At 33.5% G+C, this 25,756-nt stretch overlaps 1 protein-coding gene, 1 long non-coding RNA gene and 3 other non-coding genes across 5 annotated transcripts; 4 read left to right on the top strand and 1 right to left on the bottom strand.

Annotated features, from left to right (window-relative positions):
• Positions 1-10,710: 10,710 nt before the first annotated feature.
• Positions 10,711-11,963, top strand: LOC112708296 (uncharacterized). Its single transcript, XR_003156292.2, has 2 exons — positions 10,711-11,226; positions 11,743-11,963. It is a non-coding gene; the product is annotated as an uncharacterized lncRNA (long non-coding RNA).
• A 793-nt stretch (positions 11,964-12,756) lies between these two features.
• LOC112705549 (uncharacterized) lies at positions 12,757-14,766 on the top strand. Its single transcript, XM_025756391.3, has 2 exons — positions 12,757-13,196; positions 13,985-14,766. The coding sequence occupies exons 1-2, from the start codon at positions 12,868-12,870 to the stop codon at positions 14,619-14,621; spliced, it is 966 nt and encodes a 321-aa protein (XP_025612176.1). The 5' UTR covers positions 12,757-12,867; the 3' UTR covers positions 14,622-14,766.
• A 1,466-nt stretch (positions 14,767-16,232) lies between these two features.
• On the top strand, positions 16,233-16,316 carry TRNAY-GUA (transfer RNA tyrosine (anticodon GUA)). The gene has a single exon. It is a non-coding gene; the product is annotated as a tRNA-Tyr (tRNA).
• Positions 16,317-16,828: 512 nt separating this feature from the next.
• Positions 16,829-16,902, top strand: TRNAD-GUC (transfer RNA aspartic acid (anticodon GUC)). The gene has a single exon. It is a non-coding gene; the product is annotated as a tRNA-Asp (tRNA).
• Positions 16,903-18,953: 2,051 nt separating this feature from the next.
• TRNAC-GCA (transfer RNA cysteine (anticodon GCA)) lies at positions 18,954-19,024 on the bottom strand. The gene has a single exon. It is a non-coding gene; the product is annotated as a tRNA-Cys (tRNA).
• Between the last annotated feature and the right edge of the window lie 6,732 nt (positions 19,025-25,756).

The following is a 25,756-nucleotide window of genomic DNA, read 5'->3' as shown; positions in this document are numbered from 1 at the left end:
ATGAGCTCTGATGAGTATTCTTCCTCTGAAGAGGATGATGATATTACTGAAGAGCAAGTTGCCAAGTACCTTGGAGCAATCATGAAGCTGAATGCCAAGTTATTTGGTAATGAGACTTGGGAGGATGAACCCCCCTTGCTCACCAATGAACTGAATGACTTGATTAGGTAGACATTACCTCAGAAAAAATCGGATTCCAGAAAATTCTTAATTCCCTGTACCATAGGCACCATGACCTTTGAGAAGGGCCCTATGTGACCTAGGGTCAAGCATAAACTTAATGCCACTCTCTGTAATGGAGAAACTGAGAATCTTTAAGGTATAGGCTGCAAGAATCTCATTAGAGATGATAGACAAATCCATGAAACAGGATTATGGACTAGTAGAGGACGTGCTAGTAAAGGTTGAAGGCCTTTACATCCCTGCTGATTTCATAATCCTAGATACTGGGAAGGATGAGGATGAATCCATCATCCTTGGAAGACCCTTCCTAGCCACAGCAAAAGCTGTGATTGATGTGGACAGAGGAGAGTTGATCCTTCAATTGAATGAGGACTACCTTGTGTTTAAGACTCAAGGATCTCCCTCTGTAACTATGGAGAGGAAGCATGAAAAGCTTCTCTCACTATAGAGTCAAACAAAGCCCCCACAGTCAAACTCTAAGTTTGGTGTTGGGAGGCCACAACCAAACTCTAAGTTTGGTGTTGAGAGGCCACAACCAAACTCTAAGTTTGATGTTGGGAGGGTGATGATTGGATTTTTGACGGTTTAGAATTTCTCAAATAAAATCTCGTCGAAGTATAGTTTCTAAACCAAGCAATAATCCTTTCATACAAAAAGTTGTTTGTCACTAAAACAAACCCCTAAATTTATAAACCGAAGTATTGAACCTCAGGTCGTTCTCCCTAGGAATTAAAATAAAGTGTCTTGTTATTGGTTGTGAGTTATTTTGGGGTTTTAATAAGAAACATGAAAGATAAATGGCAAGAAAGTAACCTAACAACTATAAAAGGCTCTTGGCAAGGTATGAAAATTAGAAGTTCTATCCTAGTTATCCTTCTCAATTGTGATGAGAATTGTCCATTGCTACCACTTAGTCAACCCTTACTAAATAAAGGAAAGTCAAGTGGATGAATTGACTTGAGCCACAAGTCCTAGCCAACTCCCAAGGAAAGACTAGCTTTAGTGCACTCCAAACCAATTAGCAATCTTTCAAATTACCAATCAACAAAGGAATTAGATAACTCAAGTGTCACTAATTACTCTACCTAGGCCAAGAGGAACAAAATCTACACTATATCTAGAAGAGGCATTTCAACAAACACATAAAAGGCAATAAAATTAAACAACATAAATTGCAAGAATTAAAGAGAGATCTAACTACAAAGGCAAGAGATCAACAATAGAAAAGAGAAGAAGAACAATTATTATGAATTACCTCTTATTGAATTGAAAGAAAATTGAAGGAACAATAGTAGATCTACAACAAAATATAAGAACAACATAAAGGAAATTACAATAAAAGAATGGAAGAAGAATGAATGTAACAACAAGGAATTGAGAAGATAGAAGTAGAAGAAGATGAATTAAAATCTAGATCTAAGAACTAAACCTAATCCTAATCCTAATCCTAGAGAGAAGTGAGAGCTTCTCTCTCTAGAAACTACTTCTAAAACTAAACTATAAACTAATGGTAACTAACATCTAAAGTGTGAGAGTATGTTCATTCCCCCTTCAATCCTTGGCTTAAATAGCATCAGAAATGAGTTGGATTGGGCCCACAAGGCTTCTAAAATCGCTGGCCAGGTTTTGCTTTAAGTGAACCAGGTGGCAGCAACGGCGCGTGCGCGTACTATGCGCGTGCGCGCCACCATACGTGTAGCAACTATGGCAAATCTTATATCGTTTCGAAGCCCCGGATGTTAGCTTTCTAACCCAACTGGAACCGCATCATTTGGACCTCTGTAGCTCAAGTTATGGTCGTTTAAGTGCGAAGAGGTCGGCTTGACAACTTTCCGGTTCTTTCATTTCTTCATGAGTTCTCCAACTTTTCATGCTTCTTTCTTCATTCCCTTGATCCAATCTTTGCCTCCTAAACCTTAAATCACTTAACAAACATATCAAGGCATCTAATGGAATCAAGGTGAATTAAATTTAGCTATTTTAAGTCCTAAAAAGCATGTTTTCACTCTTAAGCACAATTAAAGGAGAATATACAAAACCATGCTATTTCAATGGATAAATGTGGGTAAAAGGTTATAAAATTCCCTAAATCAAGCACAAGATAAACCCTACAAATGGGGTTTATCAGAGGCCCCAACCATGCTCTAAACATCCGTGAATCTCCATGAGAGATCACTGTCAAGCTATTGACATTAAAGAAGCGCTTGTTGGGAGGTAACCAAATTTTATTTATCTATGTTATTTTATATTTTCTTTAGGTTGATGATCATGTGGAGTCACAAGAACAACTGTAAAAATCAAAGCAAATTCAAAAACAGCACACCCTGGAGGATAAGCTTACTGGTGTTTAAAACGCCAGTAAGAGTAGTAGAATGGGCGTTAAACGCCCAGTCTGGCACCATTCTGGGCGTTTAATGCCAGAATGGGCACCAGACTGGTGTTTAACGCCAGAACAGAGCACTAAGTTGGCGTTAAACGCCAGAAACAAGCAACAGCTTAGCGTTAAACGCCAGAAAAGGTATAAAAACTAGCGTTTAACGCCAGAAACAGGCAGCAGTCTGGCGTTAAACGCCAGAATTGCACCCTAAGGGCGTTTTTGCACGCCTAAATGGAGCAGGGATGAAAAGTCCTTGACCCTTAGGATCTGTGGACCCCACATGATCCCCACCAACCTCAACTCATTCTCTCTCTCTCTCTCTCACACACACCTTCTCATACCACTTTTTCCTCCCAAACCCAACCCCAAATACACGAACCTACCTCTCCCCCCACTCCTATATAAACCCCTCGTTCATTTTCACACATTACCTACACTACTTCTACCCCTTGGCCGAACCACATACCACCCTCCATCTCCTCCATTCTCTTCTTCTTGCCCTTCTTTCTTTCTTCTTTTGCTCGAGGACAAGCAAACCTTTTAATTTTGGTGTGGAAAAAAGCGTTGCTTTCTTTTTTCATAACCATTTATGGCACCTAAGGCCGAAGAAACCTCTAGAAAGAGGAAAGGAAAGGCAATTGTTTCCAACTCTGAGTCATGGGAGATGGAGAGATTCATCTCAAAAGCCCATCACTAGAAAAATGATGGAGCAAATAAGAGAGCCCACTCATGGACCTCAACAAGAGCATGAGAAATCCCCTCATCAAGAAATCCCTGAGATACCTCAAGGGATATATTTTCCTTCACACAACTATTGGGAGCAACTAAGAGAGGAGCAACACAGGCAAGGAAGAGACATAGAGGAGCTCAGGCGTTCCATTGGATCTTTAAGAGGAAGAACTAGCCGCCATCACTAAGGTGGACCCGTTCTTTAATTTCCTTGTTCTTTTTTCACTGTTTTTCGATTTTATGCTTTATGTGTTATCTATGTTTGTGTCTTTACTATATGATCATTAGTGTCTAGTGTCTATGCCTTAAAGCTATGAATAATTCCATGAATCCTTCACCTCTCTTAAATGAAAAATGTGCCTAATTACAAAAGAACAAGAAGTACTTGGATTTTAAATTTTATCTTGAAATTAGTTTAATTATTTTGATGTGGTGGCAATACTTTTTGTTTTTTGAATGAATTCTTGAACAGTGCATATTTATGATAGTGAAGTTTATGAATGTTAAAATTATTGGCTCTTGAAAGAATGATGAACAAAGAGAAATGTTATTGATAATTTGAAAAATCATGAAATTGATTCTTAAAGCAAGAAAAAGTAGTGAAAAAGAAAAAAAATATGGCGAAAAAAAAAGAGAGAAAGAAAGAAAAAAAACAAGCAGAAAAAGCCAATAGCCCTTTAAACCAAAAGGCAAAGGTAAAGAGGATCCAAGGATTTGAGCATTACTGGATAGGAGGGCTCAAGGAAATAAAATCCAGGCCTAAGCGGCTAAATCAAGCTGTCCCTAACCATGTGCTTGTGTCATGAATGTCCAAGTGAAAAGCTTGAGACTGAGTGGTTAAAGTCGTGATCCAAAGCAAAAAGAGTGTGCTTAAGAACTCTGGACACCTCTAACTGAGGACTTTAGCAAAGCTGAGTCACAATCTAAAAATGTTCACCCAGTTATGTGTCTGTGGCATTTATGTATCCTGTGGTAATACTGGAAAACAAAGTGCTTAGGGCTACGGCCAAGACTCATAAAGTAGCTGTGTTCAAGAATTAACATACTGAACTAGGAGAATCAATAACACTATCCAAAATTTTGAGTTCCTATAGATGCCAATCATTCTGAATTTCAAAGGATAAAGTGAGATGCCAAAACTGTTCAGAAGCAAAAAGCTACTAGCCTCGCTCATCTAATTGGGACTAAGTTTCATTGATATTGTGAGATTCATTGTATGTTTTCTTCTTTTTATCCTATTTGATTTTCAATTGCTTGGGGACAAGCAACAATTTAAGTTTGGTGTTGTGATGAGCGGATAATTTATACGCTTTTTGGCATTGTTTTTAGGTAGTTTTTAGTATGATCTAGCTACTTTTTAGTATATTTTTATTAGTTTTTAAGCAAAATTCACATTTCTGGAATTTACTATGGGTTTGTGTGTTTTTTTGTGATTTCAGGTATTTTCTAGCTGAAATTGAGGGACCTGAGCAAAAATCTGATTCAGAGGCTAAAAAAGGACTGCTGATGTTATTGGATTCTAACCTCCCTTCACTCGAAATAGATTTTTTGGAGCTACAGAAACCCAAATGGCGTGCTCTCACTTGCATTGGAAAATAGACATTCTGGGTTTTCCAGCAATATATAATAGTCCATACTTTGCTCGAGTTTTGACGACGCAAACTGGCGTTCAAACGCCAACTTTCTGCCCTATTCTGGCGTTAAACGCCAAAAATAGGATAGAAGCTGCAGTTAAACGCCCAATCTGGCATAAAAACTGGCGTTTAACTCCAAGAAAAGTCTCTACACATAAAAGCTTCAACGCTCAGCCCAAGCACACACCAAGTGGGCCTGGAAGTGGATTTCTGCATCATTTACTTATCTTTGTAAACCCTAGTAACTAGTTTTAGTATAAATAGGACTTTTTAGTATTGTACTCACATCTTTGGACGTTTAGTCCTTAGACCTAGGTCTTGGTTATTCTGGTTCCCCCTCTGGGGCCGAAGCCAATGAACACCATTATCACTTATGTAATTTCAACGGTGGAGTTTCTACACACCATAGATTAAGGTGTGGAGCTCTGCTGTTCCTCGAGTATTAATGCAAAGTACTACTATTCTTCTATTCAATTCAAGCTTATTCGTATTCCAAGATATTCATTTGCACACAAGAACATGATGAATGTGATGATCAAGTGACACTCATCACCATTCTCACTTATGAACGTGTGCCTGACAAACACTTCCGTTCTACATGAAAACAAGCTTGAATGCATATCTCTTGGATCTCTAATCAACGATTCACATCGACTCCCCTCTGATAATGAGGCATCTGAATCTGAGATTAGAATCTTCGTGGTACAGGCTAGAATTCTTTGGCAGCATTCCAGAGATCTGGAAAGTCTAAACCTTGTCTGTGGTATTCCGAGTAGGATCTGGGAAGGGATGACTGTGACGAGCTTCAAACTTGCGACTGTGTGGCATAGTGATAGATGCAAAAGGATCATTGGATCTTTTTCTGACACGATCGAGAACCAACAGCTGATTAGCCATGCGGTAGCTATGCCTGGTATTTTTCATTTGAGACAAGAAATCCGACAGTTGATTAGCCATACAGAAACCGTAGAGGACCATTTTCACTGAGAGGACGGGAGGTAGCCATTGACAATGGTGATCCCCCAACATACAGCTTGCCATAAAAAGGAGTATGAATGATTGAATGAAGACGGTAGGAAAGCAGAGATTCAGAAGGAATAACACATCTCCATACGCTTATCTGAAATTCCCACCAATGAATTACATAAGTATCTCTATCTTTATTTTATGTTTATTTATATTTTAATTATCAAAACTCCATAACCATTTGAATTCTCTTGACTGAGATTTACAAGATGACCATAGCTTGCTTCAAGCCGACAATCTCCGTGGGATCGACCTTTACTCACGTAAGGTTTATTACTTGGACGACCCAGTGCACTTGCTGGTTAGTTGTGTGAAGTTGTGAAAAAAAGTTGAGATTATAATTGTGCGCACCAAGTTGTTGGCGCCATTGAGATCACAATTTTGTGCACCAGTTATCTGTCCCTGATTCTATTTGGTTAGTAAATTCAATTCAATGGTTGATTGACAATTTTTTATCAATTGTTGTTTGCATTCTTTCTTTATCTTCAAAACAGCTTTCTTGAATGATCAATGAGTATTAAGGTAAATGAGCTATTGAAGTCTTGAATTTCAGATACAAAGAATCTAGATACTTTTTTTGTGATTTTAATTCATTGCAAGAAGAAAGGTGAATCAAACTAAGAATGAGAGTGCGGGTTTATACATCCATTGAGAAGAGAAGATTATCCAGTTATCATGAAGTCTCTAGTGGAAAGTAGATTATCAAAATTCTCTTCACTTGAATCAAGGCTTGTAAGAGAGGAAGCATATATGTGGAATGATAGGTGATGGTGTTAATGACCCCCCTGCATTAAAGACAGCAAAAATTCGAGTTGTTGTTGCTGATGCTACATATGCTGCTAGAAGTGCTTCTAATATTGTCCTCACTGAACCTGGTCTTAGTGTAATTATTAGTGCAGTGCTCACTAGTAGGGAAATTTTCCAAAGGATGAAGAACTATATTATTAGTTTGCTTGCGTACAGAATTTAATCGCTTCACTCTTACTTTTCTTTTTTGATATTTTAGTATTTTAACATTGCAAAATAGCAAAACTTGCTAAAGGTCTGGTTGCACATGTTCATATGCTGCAAAAAGGATTCAAGGAGTTTAGGCTATTGAAAAATAGTAGAAGCAGTTCCTACCACAAGTTGAACCCAACTTCTATAGGTATCTTTCTTAAAGCACCCTTTAATCCTTTCACTGTCAAATTATGAAAGATATGGACTTCATAATAACCATTTGTTACTCTAGAGATTCATAGTTAGTTTGGATTTCTGAACTAATTTATACGATGATAGTTAATATAGATTGGATGTCTTCAATCACGTCACATTTTGTTATTAGTCCAGGTCACTATCTAGGAATGGACATTCATTAACACAGGAGCAGTATCAGATATGGTTAGTCTCTGTTTTTTTAGTTTGCATATGTAATTTTCAAGGATCATATTTTCTGTATTCTTTTATTAAGGCATGAGGTTGAGTGTTTGATTTTCCTATATTTGGTCACTTTTTGTTTCTTTTAGGTGTTATGTATTTCTTTGCTTTCCTGATGGAGTGTTGTTATTTATTATCATTATTAATAATGGTACAAGATATCATGTAATATTACCTCTCTCTAAATTCTGATTTTTGAACTTCTACTTTATGGATGAACTGTGTAGAAATTCTGCGGAAGCTTGAGGAACAACCTGAATGGTTAAGGGGGTGGAAAGCTCTGTGATTATCAGCTTAAGGGTCTGAATTTTCTTGTTAATAGGTTTGCATGTTTGTAGGTTTACATAGGATATGCTTGTCTTTTTTGCATTCTAAATCTATCTATTCTATTTTGCAGTTGGAGAAATGATACAAATGTCATTTTAGCTGATGAAATAGGTCTTGGTAAAACTATTCGATCAGTTTCAATGCTTGATTTTCTACAGGTAGAGTACCTTCTCTATTAGGTTACAAATGCACTTGTAGAATGTAAATTAATCCACTTGTTTTTTTATACAGAATGCCCAGCAAATCCATGGCCCTTTTCTTGTAGTTGTACCATTGTCTACTTTATCAAACTATGAATATCATTATATATGTTGGAACTCATGCAAGTCGAGAGGTGAGGCATATATGTGTGAATTTTGGTTTATATGGGAATGAAGTATCATATTCTGTCAAATATGTTAGTATATTATAAGTCTGTCAGATATGTTAGTATATTATAAGTAGATTTATCAGACTGGCTAAGTATACTAACTGCTAAATGAGTAATATCAAAAAGAATCTTGCACTAAATTAGTTATGAACATGAACATGTAGCTTATATTGTGAATTTTCTTGAATATGCATGCTTCTGTGTTTTCATCCTAGTATTTCTTGTTATCTTGCTTGATGTTAGAGAAGATAAGTAAGCTATCTTTTATGTTGTATTACGGTGTTATTTGTAATCAATCTTGATTTAGTGTGTGTTGTGACAGATTTGTCAACAATATGAATTTTACAATGATAAAAAGCCTGAAAACCTATTAAGTTCAATGTGTTGTTGACTACATATAAAGTAATTAGTTATTTTTTTTTAAGTTTGTGTATGAAATTGCGGCGGTTCGAAATCGTCGCAATGTTAAAAAAACCACATAAATTTGCGGCATGGGTTACTTCAGCGCCGTAGCGCCTGGTACTCGAACATTGGCTCGAGGCATTTTCTCTACCCCTTCTTACCCTGAAAAAGCAGGGGCGAAGAATTTCTTGAGAATCCTACAAGAGCCAATCGTTCTTTTTTCTCTGACAGATGGTCAGAACGGATTTTGCGGTTTTTTCTTCTACAGTACGTCGCCGTGACATGAGCGTGAAAGGGATAATCTGGAATTTCCATGACAATGGCAAAACCCTCTGATATTATTTGAGAATACAAATTCTTGTTAGACCCCCAAAATTGATTTTTACTTGAATCGTTATCAACAGAATCAAAGGTTTCAAAATCGTCGCAAATCTTTTTAAAATCCACTACCAAAATAGCCGCAAAATCGTCAACCTGATTTGCGGCGGTTGTGCTAGCGGTTCATTAGAATCACTACAAAATTATATTACAACCCTCTAATAGGCGACGCTGCTGGAACCGCTAAAATTTCGTTTCACGGCAGTTTAAAACCGTCGCGAATCTCTAAATAAACCGCCGCAATTTCCCATTTCTCTTATAGTGTATATATATTGATCTATATGTTTTTCAACTAAATAATCAGTCATTAAAATAATCAAACTTTTTATAGAAAAATAATCAACTTCTTATAATAAAAAAATTAAACTTATTTACAATAGTATAATGACTTTTTAATAAGATATTAAATATGCTTTGTGCATATGTAGAATGGTTACTACATAATAAATCTATTTTGACCAATTTTTACATATGAAATAATCACATATTTAACAAATTTAACACATCATTAATTAAAATTGGATGAAAACAAGTTTTTTGAATAGACATTAAATGTACATAAAATTACATATGCATTTTTCAAGTTTTATAGTATTACGAGAATATAAATAATATAATAAATTATCTAGAATTTAATTCAAATACAATATTCTAAATTCAAATAAAATATATAGCTTCATGTAAAGATAAATTTTGAATATATTATAGAATAATATATGAAAGAGGATAATTTACCTTTGTATTTTTAAAAAATTACATAATTACCTTTATTTAATCTAGTATGAAAAATTGATAAAAAAAATTATTTAAAAAATTTAGCAAAATAATTAAAAAATAATGCTACATAACTAACAAAGTTTATTATATTTAATTAATATTTGGTCAATTTTTTAAATATCATAAAGTAAATTATAAATTTTAAATTTAATAATATAAAAATAAAATATGAACTCAAAATATTAACTAATATTAATAAAAAAGATTGCTCCCTAATATTTCTCTGACTAAAAATAAGAGGAAAAAAGTGCTGGTAGGCTAAATTTTAGTAGTTTTATTTAAAGGATAATTTTTTTTTATTATCAAAGAGTATAAAAATATTATTTGTATATTAAAATTAGTCATTAAAATTAGTTATTAATATATTTATATATATATGTATGATTTAATTTATTTTTAATATGTATTTATATTCTAGTTTATATTTTATACTGATAACGAATTTTAGTAGCTAATTTTAATATACACGTAACACCATAGTTGTAAAAAGTATTGTTATACATTGGAGTTGCCAGTTACCTCCGGCTTAGGAGGCACAATATATTCGGCTTTCGGTTCAAATCTCCGAATATATAATTAAACAATCAAAAAGTGAGAAGAAAATCTAAGTAACCCAGTTAGTTGAATGAGAATCACGAACACTAATTTCAACTCGAATTAATATATGTAATAAGCAGCAACTAACTTATTTCGTTATTTAGCTGTGAAGCATTGCAATTCACCAATGAGTATACATATTCTTGACTATTTCATTTATATTTTATATGCTAATGATGATGGACAAAGTATATTACTTCAAGTTGCTAAATAAGTGATGGGATAATTATTCTGTGTCTCGCTAAAAGAGAGGCAGAATATCTTAGCTTACTTTTTTGGTACATGGTATATTGTTAGCGAATAATATCTATATATATTGGCATGGGCATCTAATCCCCACCATCATGACAAAAACTTGAAGAAATTCTACACATATAGACAAGACCAGAGAGAGCATATATAGTACTATCTATAAAGAAAAGGGTACTACTTAATTGACCCCTCACAACTTGGAGCCACATTCTAAAAGGTTCGTTAGGGAATCATATCTTGTATGTTCAATTACACAAAAGTCGTACTATTATTTGCCAACTTGCATTATATATTAACAAGTACTAATATATACATTAATATATAATACCCACTAGACACGCCCCTTAGCTTATTTAAGGACCTTGAAAGCCTAATCCAAAGGCCATAAGAAAGAGTGTGATAAACTAGAAGCTACTATTAACATCGATCTCTAGGTTATTGTGGCATTATATATTGTACGTCTCTTTTTCTTCAATATATATCAATTATGGGTTGGACAAGAGAAGAGAATAGGCGCTTTGAGGATGCTCTTGCGGTGCATGGGCCGGACGACCCAAACCGGTGGCAGAAGGTGGCGAACGCCGTGGGTGGCAAATCCGTTGAGGAGGTGAAAAGGCATTATGAGGTGCTTAAAGAAGATGTGATTCGAATAGAGCGTGATCAAATTCCACTTCCCAGGTACAGAGGTAGTGGTGGCATCAATGGAAGGCATATCTATGGCCAATAACCTTTACTATCACCATTCATCAAATTAGAAGGTAGCCCATAAAAATCAACTATTAAATTAGCGAGTTACTGTATATTTTTATATGTTTACCTATATTATTTTATATATTTTTAATATATATATTTTATATTTTAACTTGTATTTTATATCACTAATTTTTTTTTTTTATAGTTGTAAAGACAAATTCTACGTCATCCTATTATATATCCATGCTATTTTGGGACAAATACTAGATAAATTGTTCTAACCTTTTTAAGAACACGCGATCCATCGAAGGAATCATTAATGATATATTTGTTTATTTATAAAATCAATTTTGAAATGATATACTTCTCAATTTCCAAAGATAGCCACATGAAATTAAATCCAACGCTTAAAAAGGGAACCCACATGAAATCTAATCCATCACATTTTAGATCACATGCACGTGATATGTTTCTAGGTTATTATTTATTTTTCACATATTATTAAATTTTCTTGCAAGGTTGAATGATTTTCTTTTTCCGCTCTTTATTAATTATTTTCATAATCCTGTTTCCTTTGGCAGGTGAATATAAAATTAAGAGCTGTGGACTACAGTTTACTATACGTTCTGCCTCACTAGAAAACAAAAATATCAGCAGTGTATACAAGATAACCGCTTATTATTTTCCAATTTGTATTCATGTAATATAATGTGTATGTATGTTTGTTTCCTGCTATATTGATGATTCACCCTCCTTGTAATTTGTAACAAGTACATGAATAAATTATTATATTATTATACTATAACATGCATTAAAATTTTGTTAAACAAGGCGTCATCTTTTTACTTCTATTTCATACTTATCATTAGTTATAAGATAAAATGTAGTTATTATTTAATAAGAATGTTAAAGGGTGATTAATTTTGGTTATTAGTTAGTTATTAATGTTTAAAAATATAGAATAAAATATGTTGTTGGATTATTAGACTAAAAAAATTAGATTAAAAAAATTGAATTAATGTCTAAATGATGGCTAAAAATAATAAATTTTAATAATCTCTTAATATTTTTGTATTTAAAATTAGAAAAATACTAAAAAATTAATAAAATTTATTATTTTTTATTAATAGTTAATCAACAATGTTTGAAATAATAAGTTAAAAATATATTATTAAATTATTAAACTAAAACAAATTAAACTAATAACTAAAAATATTAGCCAAACATAATAAATGATGTCGGTTCTTGAATTTTTTTTTCTCTTAAAATTATACACCACATATGGATAAATATTATAGAATAAGTAAAAAGAAATTTTAAAAAGATATGTTATTTATGGCATATCAAATTAAGAGCGGAGAAATCAAAGAAGTCATTACCAACCAGGAACTAATTAAAGAGTAGATACAAGTAGTATTGAAAGCGAAAAGGAAGGGTTTGCATGAGAAAAATGGCAATACAACCAGACACATTGACCATTGAAGAAAAAATATGAACGTAAGAATCGGATGATGATTAGCTTAACGTACATTTAATTGTGTGAAGCAGAAAGCGCATGATGGCGGAAAAAGGGTATATATAAAAAGAGCTAAGATTCAATGGAATAAAGGCGCACCTTGTTTGTCTGCAAAATCCTCTCGGGGCGTGGTTCTTGGAAATCCTTGCTTTGGTTCCGGCAAGGGAAGAAGGAATTATAATCGGAGAAAATGGAAAAGTTAGCGTATGTTTTGTTATTTTCATTGGTTCTGGCAACGCCATTCCGTACAGCTTTGGGTCAGAGTTTTGATTCATCGTCATGGACGAGTTTCTTAGGCGGCGGTGGTGGTTTATCACAAGACACTCTTGACCAGGCTAAGAAGGCTTTGGAAGCTTCCGGTACCAGTGTCTCCGATGCTGCCAGTGCGGCCGCCAATGTCGCCGCTTCCAGTGGCGCTGATGGAGCTTCAGCTGCCAAAGATCTCATGGCTTCTCATGGTTTCGGCGGAGTACCTGTACCACCATCCATGTCTGACTGGGTTTCTCAGCAATCAGCCATGTAAGATTTTCAATATCCTTTCATTTTATTTTTTTTAATAAGAATAATTTGAGAAATTAAATTACTATTATGACCTTATATTAACTTAATGAAATATATTAAATTATTTTAAATAATTTTTTTTGAATAATCATTTAAATTTATAAAAAATATTTTTGTATTAAAAAATAATTATCAAATTAGTTATAATATATTAATATATAAATATATATTATTTTATATATTTTTAACGGAAAAGTCTAGGGGCCAGCAGTTTTATTGAATTTTGGCCAGCATGTAACCAGCAGAAAAAGGTGAGGCATTGGATGAAATCTCACACCAATCTCACACCATCAAATCATCATTAATGGCTAGTTGATGGCTAACAATCACAAAAATTGCTGGTCCCTAACATTGCTCATTTTTAATATATATTTTATGTTTTAATATATATATTTTATATTATACAAGTAAATAATTTGATGATTAATTTTATTTTATAATAATTATTCATATAAAAATATTATTATATAAAAATAATATTATAAATTATTTGATAGTTTAATATATTTTAATTGAATATTTAACTATTTATAATATCATTAATAAAAATAGTATTTTTTCATATATAATATATTTATTTATAAATAACAAAAATTATGTGAAATTTTAAGTTTTAATTATATACGAGAAATTAATTTTTGATTGTTTAATATTAATTAATTTTTTTATTATAAAATTATTTTTATAATTCTTAAAATTTAAAATAAAAAAAGCTGATTGGTGGTTATTATATTGAATGGGCGTAGTGGCGGGAAAGCTGGAAATCCTTCCAAAGCACCATCACCATCACCTTCATCAGTTGAAGATGCAGCTGAAGAACCTGCAGCAGATGAGACGAGCGGTGATGAAGATGGTGATAATTCTACACCTTCTTCTTCTCCTTCTCCTTCTCCTTCTCCTTCTGCTGCTGCTCCTGCACTAGCCTCAACCTCACCCTCACCCTCACCCTCACCCTCACCATCACCATCACCATCACCAGCACTTTCACCATTTGCTCCGGAATCTGAACCATCAGATTCAGATATAACAGAAGACGACGATGAATATTCTCCATCACAGGCACCTTCCCCATTCAGTTTACCTAGGCGTCTATCACCATCATATCCACCATCATACTCACCAAGACAGGCACCAATATCTGCACCAACACGTTCACCAGCATATGCACCTACACCAAGAGAAGCACCGACGCCTTCTTCTTCTTCTTCTTCTTCTTCTCCTTCTTCATCTCCAGTGGTTGCTCCCACTAAGGCACCACCAACTGTTACACCTGTTGTAGTAGAAGATGATTTGTCATTCGGGGCACCACCAGCTGAACATGAGATAGAGGAGAACCCTGAAGCAGCACGATTAGACGATTTAGTTGGTTACCTAGAAGATTAGAGACAACAAATTAAAGAAAAAACGTTGAGCTATAACATATGTAAACAGTTATATTCTGTTTGGAAATTAAACCATGTTTTGAGGGGGTGGTATATATGTGATCTCTTATATATATATATATATATTATTATTATTCAGTATGGGACATTCCCTGTCTTTTGTTTATCTTCTTCCTTTGATGATCAATATGTATTATTATATTGATTGTTGATGCAGAGTCCACATACATTACAGAAAGGTGCCATATATATACATATATATATATATATATATATATATAAATAAAGAAGATATCATTATTCATTAAATAAAAAAAAGAGACTGATAAAAATGTTCTACTTTATAAATAGACTAAGTACTAAATAGACTAAGTAGAAATTGTTTACTAAAATTTGATTATCATTCATTAGAATGATAACAATAGTTTATTACAATTCAGAATTCTATTTTCTACTGAAATTAGACTCTTAGTTTTTTTTTTTTCGAAAAAAGAACAACAACAATATCTCTATTCTGCATTCAAATACGAAAACTACAAAAGACCAATACTACTGCTGAGGTTTTGTTTTATGAGAATGAAAAAGGGTCGGGCTCAAAGTCCCTTATCGGATTTGAACCGATGACTTACGCCTTACCATGGCGTTACTCTACCACTGAGTTAAAAGGGCTCCGCTTGATTCAATTCCTTATTCAGCAATAAGCCAATATGAGTCTAGTACAGATATTTGTTACTGAATATACTTCTTAATATAGATAATATTAGAATATCCGTTAGAATATATGCACATAGATATATCTATTATCTACATATCGACTCATTAAAGGACAAAAAATTCGATTTACCTAGTGAAAAAACATATAGTTAATAAAAAAGTTTATTGATATTAGATTTGATTTTGAATGATATGATATCGATGTTATCATATCAATGGAATTTGAAATAAATTCAAAAGCGATTCGAATTCTGGTTATCCTCATCATAACGAAATTTATTGTATTGGGTATTGATACATGTACCCACCAATTCAAATAAATATTTTATTGAATCGTTGCAAAATGGATTCCAATTTTCCTGCTCTTGAACCGATTCTTATTGAAAAAAAAAAATAACTTGTTGATCCATATCCTTTTACCCCGATTTCCATATTTATTCGTGGTTTTTCCGGCTTAGGATGAGACAGAGATATATTTATTTTTATAAAATGAATAAAAGAAATGAAGTTTTAACCCACGCTACGCCTTTTCTAGCAAACCAACCACTCCACGAAAGATCCTACTTTTTTTGGAATTATAGATTGGCGATTGGAATGAACAATTTAGAAATCGTGATGATGAACTCCCCAAATATATGGTATGGAGTTTTGAAAAAAAGGGGGGGGGGAGATCCTTCTGAGCGAATCATATCATTCCAATCTATTGACAATTAAAAAAAAACTGTTTATACTAAGAACATAGCATAACGGCGGTCGGGAAAGTGGGCCCCCATCGTCTAGTGGTCCAGGACATCTCTCTTTCAAGGAGGCAACGGGGATTCGACTTCCCCTGGGGGTAGGGTACTACGAAAGGAAGTTGATCATGGATCATCTAAAAAGAATCAAATTGATTCTTCCTGGGTCGATGCCCGAGTGGTTAATGGGGACGGACTGTAAATTCGTTGGCAATATGTCTACGCTGGTTCAAATCCAGCTCGGCCCAATAATTTGCCGATCCACCATAAAAAGATATAACCATTTGTTGTTCTCCGGAAATGGCCGATATGCTCAGATATGGGAGAAAATAAAATGTGATAAATCTTTAGGGATCTTTTTTTACGGACCATATATACATATAAAATTCAAATCTTGTTAATGATCTAGATCCTTATTAGGATCTCTAAGTATAATATAAAAAACGATTAAATAAAAAAAAGATAAAAAAAAAGACTCTTTCTTTATTTAATTTCTTTTGTATTGATGGATTCATTTTTCAATTGATTTGGCAATAATGAATGAAGGGATTACAAGTAATCCATGTCGATCTCTAAAGTGCGTATTGATATATCAATTCAATAAATATATCTATTTATATAATTGAATAATAATAAAAATAATGGATATATGATACGTCTCTGTCAGTTAATTAAAGCAAACGATTCTATAATCTAAAATAATAAAAACAAAAGGTTTGAATGAAAGCATAAGAATTTCTATGCTGTACGCCCCTTTCCTGGGATTGTAGTTCAATTGGTCAGAGCACCGCCCTGTCAAGGCGGAAGCTGCGGGTTCGAGCCCCGTCAGTCCCGAATGAATAAAAATCCAAAAAAAGACACCAATTTGTATGTGAAAGGGAATCCTAATAACAAAAAAATATCATTCCTAAGAGGGATCCCCTCTTTTTTGCTTCGTGGGAACCCTTATCTAATTTGAAATTCAAAAGTTAAAAAAAAAAAGAATTTTTGATTGCATTAGAAACGACATTTTTTGAATTTGGTATGGATAAAAGATCTTCCTATGTTATACTATTCCATTCTCGACGATGAATCGATTTGATAGCTTAGCTTAGATATTGTTATTCATGATATTATATTGGTTCTATTTGATATCATCGAGATGTGATTTAGACCATTGAATTTGCTGACGAAAGATTTACCATCTCTATGGGATTAGATCCCAAGTTATTTATTGGAAATAAAAGAAAAAAAGCATAGAGATTATGGAAGTAAATATTCTGGCATTTATTGCTACTGCACTGTTCATTCTAGTTCCCACTGCCTTTTTACTTATAATTTATGTAAAGACGGTAAGTCAAAGTGACTAATTTGACTTAAAACATGATTTCATTTCTTAATTCATGTCATTACAGTGAATGAAAAAAAAGATTCTATTTTTGCTTAAGATTTAATAAATGAAATAATCGGACTAGAAGCAACAGAATTCTATAAAATCTGGATAGATAATATGGTAGAAAGAAATCAATTTGATTTCTTTCTACCATATTATCTATATTATCTATTCTATAATTGTAGTGCAAAAAGTTTTACTCTATAATATAATATGGATCAATCTACAATATGATATGTATCTAAATATTCAGATCGACCTTCTTATATATAGACTTATATATATCGAATTTCAATTCCATTACATCATTATATCTAATGTACATAGTAGCTCCAATTTTTTCTTTATTTCATCCATTTTTTGTATTGGTTCCACTAAAATATATATGTAATAATCCAAAAGCAACTCTTATTTTTGCTATTCAAATTTATGGGTTTCTGATTCTTAATATCAATCCCGGCCCGGTATCATATAAAAAAATTGAGTAATACTTTTAGCATTTCCAAGAAGTAATTGATTAAATAGTTGGAATAGTTGTAATAGTTAACAAATGATCGGTAGTTTCTACGAGAAGCTTTTTCTGTATTTTGAAAAGATTGGTAGTCAACCCCAATCTTTTTTACATTTTAACCATGATTGCAAATAAATGAGTTCAATAAAGAACTTAGAAATCCAACTTTGAAAAGAGGGGAAAAAAGGGAAAAGGGGTGTTAAAGGGGGTTCCGCGGTTACTCATTTTCGATATATAACTTTGGTAAGAGCCAGGTCATCTAAATAGAAATCTTAGGAAGAATTAGGTTGGAATAGGAAAAAATTTCCTATCTTTTTTTCATCCCCTTAACAAGAATAAGGTAATAATTTCACTATTTGGGTGATTGACAGAGTATTTTGTATTTAGTATGCATAGAATACATTACACCACTCAAATAAAATAGACTTCCGAAATGCGGATATATTTGAATTAAAGGAATTGGTATGGTATTAATTAAAAGGAAATGAAAAATATTCAATAGAAAAATTTAATAACCCAGCTAGAAAACAATTGATACAGTTGGATCCCCCACCCCAATTAGTCGTACCTTTAAAGTCCACTTCTTCCCCATACTACGAGAGAAAGGGAAAATGTGAAAACTACCATTAAAGCAGCCCAAGCAAGATTTACTATATCCATGTGAATTTTTCTCCTATCTCTATAAAAAATATCACTATGAAGGAATTATTTTACTATTGTTCACTAATTCTTGTTGTTTTTTTTTGTATTAATCTAATCACTGAGAATACTAGAAACTATAATAACTATATATATTTATTTAAATCGCTGGTACAGAGTCAAAGGGGGATTCGATTCTGCACTAAAACTATTATATTAACACGAAACAATTCAATAAATTCTATTAGAACATCAAACAAGTTTTGATCAGATTTCTAGTAGAGTCGGAAAACATTACAGATAAATTCGTTTTTCCTCTCATTTTTTTAATTAAAAGGTCAAAATTCAATTCTCTTGTCGATCAGGCGACACCCGGATTTGAACTGGGGAAAAAGGATTTGCAGTCCCCCGCCTTACCGCTCGGCCATGCCGCCAAAACGATATATATATGAGAATACCCTTTTTTTATTGAAAAAGAGATATGCACTTTGATCGACAAACGCAATAATGGAAGGACAAAACGGAACCGTTAACTATACAATTCCTGAACAATTCTTGAAATCGAAATGAGAAGATGGTTTTGTCGTTATGAGATAAAAAAAAATGCAATTTGATACAAAATTTATCAATATTGCTTTTTTTATTCAAAAAACCTTCTCCATTTTAATTATAACAGTAACTGTCAGTATATGTAAACCCTAGAATATAACTAGAAATTGTTACAGAGATAATATCTATCGGGTATCATATCCGTATTCCGCATATGATACGTATATACCAGAATTTGAAATAATATTCTCGTGCTTCCATAATTGAAAGAAGTTTTCCTTGAAAAAATAAATTCAATAGAAATTGAAAAATTGACTACGACATGCTCTGTACCGAATAAATAGGACTGCTATAAAAGGAAGAGACATGTATCTAATCTGGATACTAGATATATGGCTAGCTATAGCAACGGAAGTTAGATTTGTGCAGGTTTAATAAATATACTAGCTTTATTACGTATTCCAATTGTATTCTCAAATAAGAAGGGGTGGTGTGTAAACTCTCCCACCTTTGTAAATTCGAATTCTCCCTATTAATATAATAGAAATCTATATATATAATTTTGATAATTTTGAATTTGGAAAAAAAAATTGAAAAGGGAGGGATTAAGTATTCTAAAATGAATTCTATGATTTCTATTATATTGTTCTATATTATATTGTTTAGGATTATTAGATTAGGTTTTTATCGAGCCGAACAAATCCCGAGTCGATTTTTTTCCCGGTATCCAAATCGAATTGAAATATGTAATATCATAACATAATAATGTTCTTATGTTATAAATGGAATCCATTTTTTGGATATTCTAAAAAAACCAAGAAGTCGAGTTGGATCGTTTCAATTCCTTTCCATTTGGATTCTATCCGTTTGTTTTGTTGCAAATTCAAATTTGAGTATTAAATTCGATTCCCACCTTTTTTGTTTCTTCCTAACAGGTATTTCCTATACGGGGTTGGTAAAAAAATTTCATGTGATTCGGTAAAAGCAACAACAATTCCATTATTGCTAATTTTATTCATGTTATTCGATGAATAATGAGACAGCAAATGATGGGACATTTTCTAAAAAATACAAGGGGAAAATAAAAAATGATTGGGGGTGAAAATGCGGGAATGTCTACAATACCGGGATTGAATCAGATACAATTTGAAGGGTTTTGTAGGTTCATTGATCGGGGCTTAAGAGAAGAACTTTATAAGTTTCCAAAAATGGAAGATCCGGATCAAGAAATCGAATTTCAATTATTTGCGGAAACATACCAATTGGTAGAACCCTTGATAAAAGAAAAAGATGCTGTATATGAATCACTTACATATTCCTCTGAATTATATGTATCTGCGGGATTAATTTGGAAAAACAATAAGGATATCCAAGAACAAACAATTTTTATTGGAAATATTCCTCTAATGAACTCCTTGGGAACTTCTATAGTAAATGGAATTTATAGAATTGTAATCAATCAAATATTGGAAAGCCCTGGTATCTATTATCGGTCAGAATTGGACCATAACGGGATTTTGGTCTATACTGGCACTATAATATCGGATTGGGGAGGGAGATTAGAACTAGAGATTGATAGAAAAGCAAAGATATGGGCTCGTGTCAGTAGGAAACAGAAAATATCTATTCTAGTTCTACTATCAGCTATGGGTTTGAATTTAAACGAAATTCTAGAGAATGTTTGCTATCCCGAACTCTTCTTGTCTTTCTTGAATGATAAGGAAAAAAAAATTGGGTCAAAAGAAAACGCCATTTTGGAGTTTTATCAACAATTTGCTTGTGTAGGCGGAGATCCTGTATTTTCTGAATCTTTGTGCAAGGAATTACAAAAAAAAATTTTCACCAACGATGTGAATTAGGAAGGATTGGTCGACGAAATCTGAATCGAAGATTGAATCTTGATATACCTCAGAACAATACATTTTTGTTACCACGAGATATATTGGCAGCTGCCGATCATTTGATTGGAATGAAATTTGGAATGGGTACACTTGATGATATGAATCATTTGAAAAATAAACGTATTCGTTCCGTAGCAGATCTCTTACAAGATCAATTCGGATTGGCTCTGGTTCGTTTAGAAAATATGGTTAGAGGAACTATATGTGGAGCAATTAGACTTAAATTGATACCGACTCCTCAGAATTTGGTGACTTCAACTCCACCAACAACTACTTTTGAATCTTTTTTTGGATTACATCCATTATCTCAAGTTCTGGATCGAACCAATCCATTGACCCAAATAGTTCATGGTAGAAAATTGAGTTATTTGGGCCCCGGAGGGGTGACGGGGTGAACTGCTAGTTTTCGGATACGAGATATCCATCCTAGTCATTATGGACGCATTTGTCCAATTGATACGTCTGAAGGAATCAATGTTGGACTTATTGGATCTCTAGCTATTCATGGGAGAATTGGTCGTTGGGGGTCTATAGAAAGTCCATTTTATGAAATTGATAAGAGATCAAAAAGAATACGGATGCTTTTTTTACCACCAAGTAGAGATGAATACTATATGGTAGCTACAGGAAATTCTTTATATATATATATATATATATATATATATATATATATATATGTACTAATACACTGTTGTCTCATCTAATGATGAAATAAATAATACATTATATGGTACTTGCTTTTTGCTTCTTTTAATTTGATTCTTTGCTTGTCTGATTCATGGATCATATAATGCGTCAAAGGGTGAAATGAAGCAACAACTGTAAAACTAAATTTTTCATCAACAAATTTCGTTGAAAATCATGGTTCATGTATCATATACTAACACCAAGCTGGTCGTCAAGTAAAGTCATTAAAATAAGAGAAATTTTAGGAACCAATATTTTTTATTAATATTAATTAATATTTTGGTCTAATAATTTATTTTTATACTATTAAAATTTAAAATTTATGATTTATGATTTAAATTTAGTATTTAAAATATTTAGTATTAAATAAATATTTTCCAATTTAAATAGTGATCTACACAAAAAAATGAATTTTCTAGTAAGCCTAATAATTCTTTTTAAAGAGTCATACTAGGGAGACAATGAAGAATGTATACAATGGCTATAACTGGCTGTTTATTTGGTCCAATTCAAATTAAAAGAGTAAATTAACTTTAATTTACCCTAATTTCTAACGGCCTGTTCAGTTTTAATTTACCCTACCACCAATTTACCCTTATTTCTAATTTTCCCCATTAACCCAAACCCTTTTGGCTCTCACGGTTAGCCTCCCCCCAAAACCCCTCACATTCGCTTCACAGACCCGGACGCCGCCTAGCCGTGTGCGCCGAAACCTGCAATCCCGGACGGTAACCCTTCTTCGCGAGCATCCTTTCTCGCTGGCCCCAAGTCCTTCACCCTGTTGCCATTGCACATCCCACCATCATTGCAGCGCAGCCTCCACGCGCAATGCCTCCAACCCGAACTGCAGCCCAGTGAGCCGTCACCGCCGAATTGAGCAGCAACACCCATTCTCCTCGCTCGGACGCTGTGGTCTCCAGCATCCTCGTCGCACTGGTCACAGCGGAGGATCCAAGCCTGGAAATTTTTCCTCCTAATCGTGGACCATTTACCGGGACCACCACAAACATCATAACCAGAACTATATATGCTAACCATCCACGGTAAGTGGGTTGAGTTGTTCATTTCACGATTCGTCATCGCTGTTGCATGTTGTACTATAGATAAATTTTGCTGCTGATATGATTGATTCTACATGGTGAGAAAGTATTAGGTGCAATTTTAGCATCCTGGAGCATGTGGAATATGATGTTGGTTGAGATTGTTGCAATTGATTTAACTTTAGCGTGGGAATGGTCGAAAAAGTTTGGTAATCTTGTTTATATAGCAGAAAAATTTTAAATTTTTTTCCCTCCCCGTGCAGACCTTTGCATGCAATGTGACGTAAACTAGCTGATCATTGTTGATGTTTGGTTGATACTTATTGGATGGTTACTTTAGTAGGGTGTCGGATTATTGTTATTTATCAATATTTTGAGTTTATTTACTTGGATGGTTACTTCAGTATGTAGTCGGATGGTTGGTTTTAATAGATGATGTTAATAAAGGAAAATTTAGAGAATTGATTTCAATGATCGTGAATGCTAGTTTGATGTTATTATGTTGAATGCTTTTTTGAATACATTTGATGTGTTTTATTTTTCTTTTAGTTTTTATTTGGTTTATGTTTGTTAAGTAAACAAATTTATTCAAGATGCTCAAATCGGATTATGATCTGAATTGTATAGCTAATTTATGATTTATTTATTTGCATGGCTTTTTCTGGATGAAAAAATTATTTTCTGGGGCTGCCAAGTTGATGCATTGTGTGAAAATAGTTTATATTGATGATTGGTGTGGTTGTAATTGATGGTTGTGCTGCTCCACTTAGTACATTGATAATTTTTGTAAGCCATTTGGATGGTCGCTTTAGTAGGGTATTGGATGGTTAGTCTTGCAAGTTTTTCTTAGTTTTAATTTTGCATGCACAACATTTTTCAAATCTTTCTATATTGCTTTTGTTTATTTACCCAAAGCATTACCTGAAAGCTTTTATTATTGTTGTGTAATTAAAATTAAATAATTTTCTCCTCAGGCTTGGACCACCAGATTTTCACCCCCATACGCTAAATTGTCCTGAGGAGACTCTAACAAGGGAATATCTGCTATCTGGATATAAAGAAACGGTTGAAGGGCTTGAGGTGCATAATTATGTTCTGCTGTTTTATTCAGACCAAATTTGATTATGTTTTTATTTATTATTTTTCACTCATGGTCCCAGCTACAGGAGTAGGATAAGTATACAATGTTCACTATTTTATCTGTTAAGAAAGTGTTCCAGAAGAAAACTATAACACAACTGCAGAACTTTGTCTTTGCCTGTCCAATGGAGACTGAGCAACAAAGGATGACCTTTAGACGATACTTTATCCTAGTGGTTTTGAAGATGTTTCTTAGCCCCACAAGCCAGCAGACTATTTTTCTGTGGTACCTCCCTCCGATTTTGGATATCTCGAACCCAAGAAAATTTCACTGGCCATACCAGATATTAAAGTGGTTGCGAGATGCAATGAGAAAATTCCAAAACGAGAAACGAGAAACATACGGCGGGTGCATGTTCGTGTTACTGGTATCGCAAATAAGTTTCCTAATTTTCAAAAACATGTACGTCTTAAGGTGTAAATCCTAATATTTAAAATACTTGTGTATAGATCCCTCCGTTACATGCATGTCAAGCACCCGAGCCTTGGATTGATGAATGGACCGCTAATGAACTTGATAAGAAGGCGGACCATATTATCTCACAGGTCCAATCTCTAATAATTTTATTTTTATAATCAAATTGAATACAAATGCCGTCGGAGGTTCACGTTGATTTTTGCTAAGTTTGTTGTCCCATATTGAACACACAGGATTGCATCATCGACAATTCAAGAAAGGAGAAAAAACAGAAGAAAGCATCTAGTAGTAAAGCAGTAAATGAAAAAGCAAGGTGTAAAAAGGCCCCGCAAGGACGCTGACCAAGCATCATCTACCCAGGGCAAGACTACATCTCATCAAAGATATAATAATGCAGATGAGGTGATCTGCTTTCATTATGATAGATCGTGTGCTTATTTAATTGGATCGTTACTTATATGATCGGATGGTTGGTCCTTATCATAGATCTTGCGCTTATTTAATTGGATGGTTACTTTAGTATGTAATCGGATGGTTGGTTTTGATAGATGATATTTATACAGGAAAATTGGGAGAATTGATTTCAATGACCGTGAATGCTAGGTTCATGTTATTATGTTGAAGGCTTCTTGAATACATTTGATGTGTTTTATTTTTTTTTTCAGTTTTTATTTGGTTTGTGTTTGTTAAGTAAACAAATGCATTTAAGATGCTCAAATTGGGTTATAATCTGAACTGGATAGCTAATTTATGATTTATTTATTCGGATGCCTTTTTCTGGATGAAAAAATTACTTTCTGTGGCTGCCAATTTGATGCATTGTGTGAAAATAGTTTACATTAATGATTGGTGTGGTTGTAATTGACGGCTATGCTGCTCCACTTAGTACATTAATAATTTTAGCCATTTGGATGGTCGCTTTAGTAGGGTATTGGATGGTTATTATTTATGATAGATCGTGTGCTTATTTAATTGGATCGTTACTTCAGTATGTGATTGGATGGTTGGTCTTTATCATAGATCTTGGGCTTATTTAATTGGATGGTTACTTCAGTATGTAATCGGATGGTTGGTTTTGATAGATGATGTTTAAATAGAAAAATTGGAAAAATTGATTTCAATGACCGTGAATGCTGGGTTGGAGTTATTATGTTGAAGGCTTCTTTAAATACATTTGATGTGTTTTATTTCTCTTATAGTTTTATTTGGTTTGTGTTTGTTAAGTAAACGAACATATTTAAGTTGCTCAAATTGGGTTTGATCTAAACTGGATAGTTAATTTATGATTTAATTGTATTAGAATTTTGATGCATCCTCTTATTATGTGTGTGACTGGTTCTTGTTATGTAATTGTAAATTTTTTGGGTAATTCCAGCAGTGTGGCAAGGTCGAACAGTGGAAGAAAACGGCCGCATAAGGACTCGAACAGGC

The sequence above is a fragment of the Arachis hypogaea genome, chromosome 8 (genome assembly GCF_003086295.3).
Source record: "Arachis hypogaea cultivar Tifrunner chromosome 8, arahy.Tifrunner.gnm2.J5K5, whole genome shotgun sequence".
Classification (NCBI taxonomy): domain Eukaryota; kingdom Viridiplantae; phylum Streptophyta; class Magnoliopsida; order Fabales; family Fabaceae; genus Arachis; species Arachis hypogaea.
This window is presented reverse-complemented; position numbering and strand designations above follow the sequence as displayed.

Excerpts from the sequence above, each read along its gene's own strand:
- LOC112705549 (XM_025756391.3), top strand. The coding sequence starts at position 12,868 with ATGGAAAAGTTAGCGTATGTTTTGTTATTTTCATTGGTTCTGGCAACG. Across the intron at positions 13,197-13,984 it reads GTTTCTCAGCAATCAGCCAT|TGGCGGGAAAGCTGGAAATC; the intron begins GTAAGATTTTCA and ends GAATGGGCGTAG.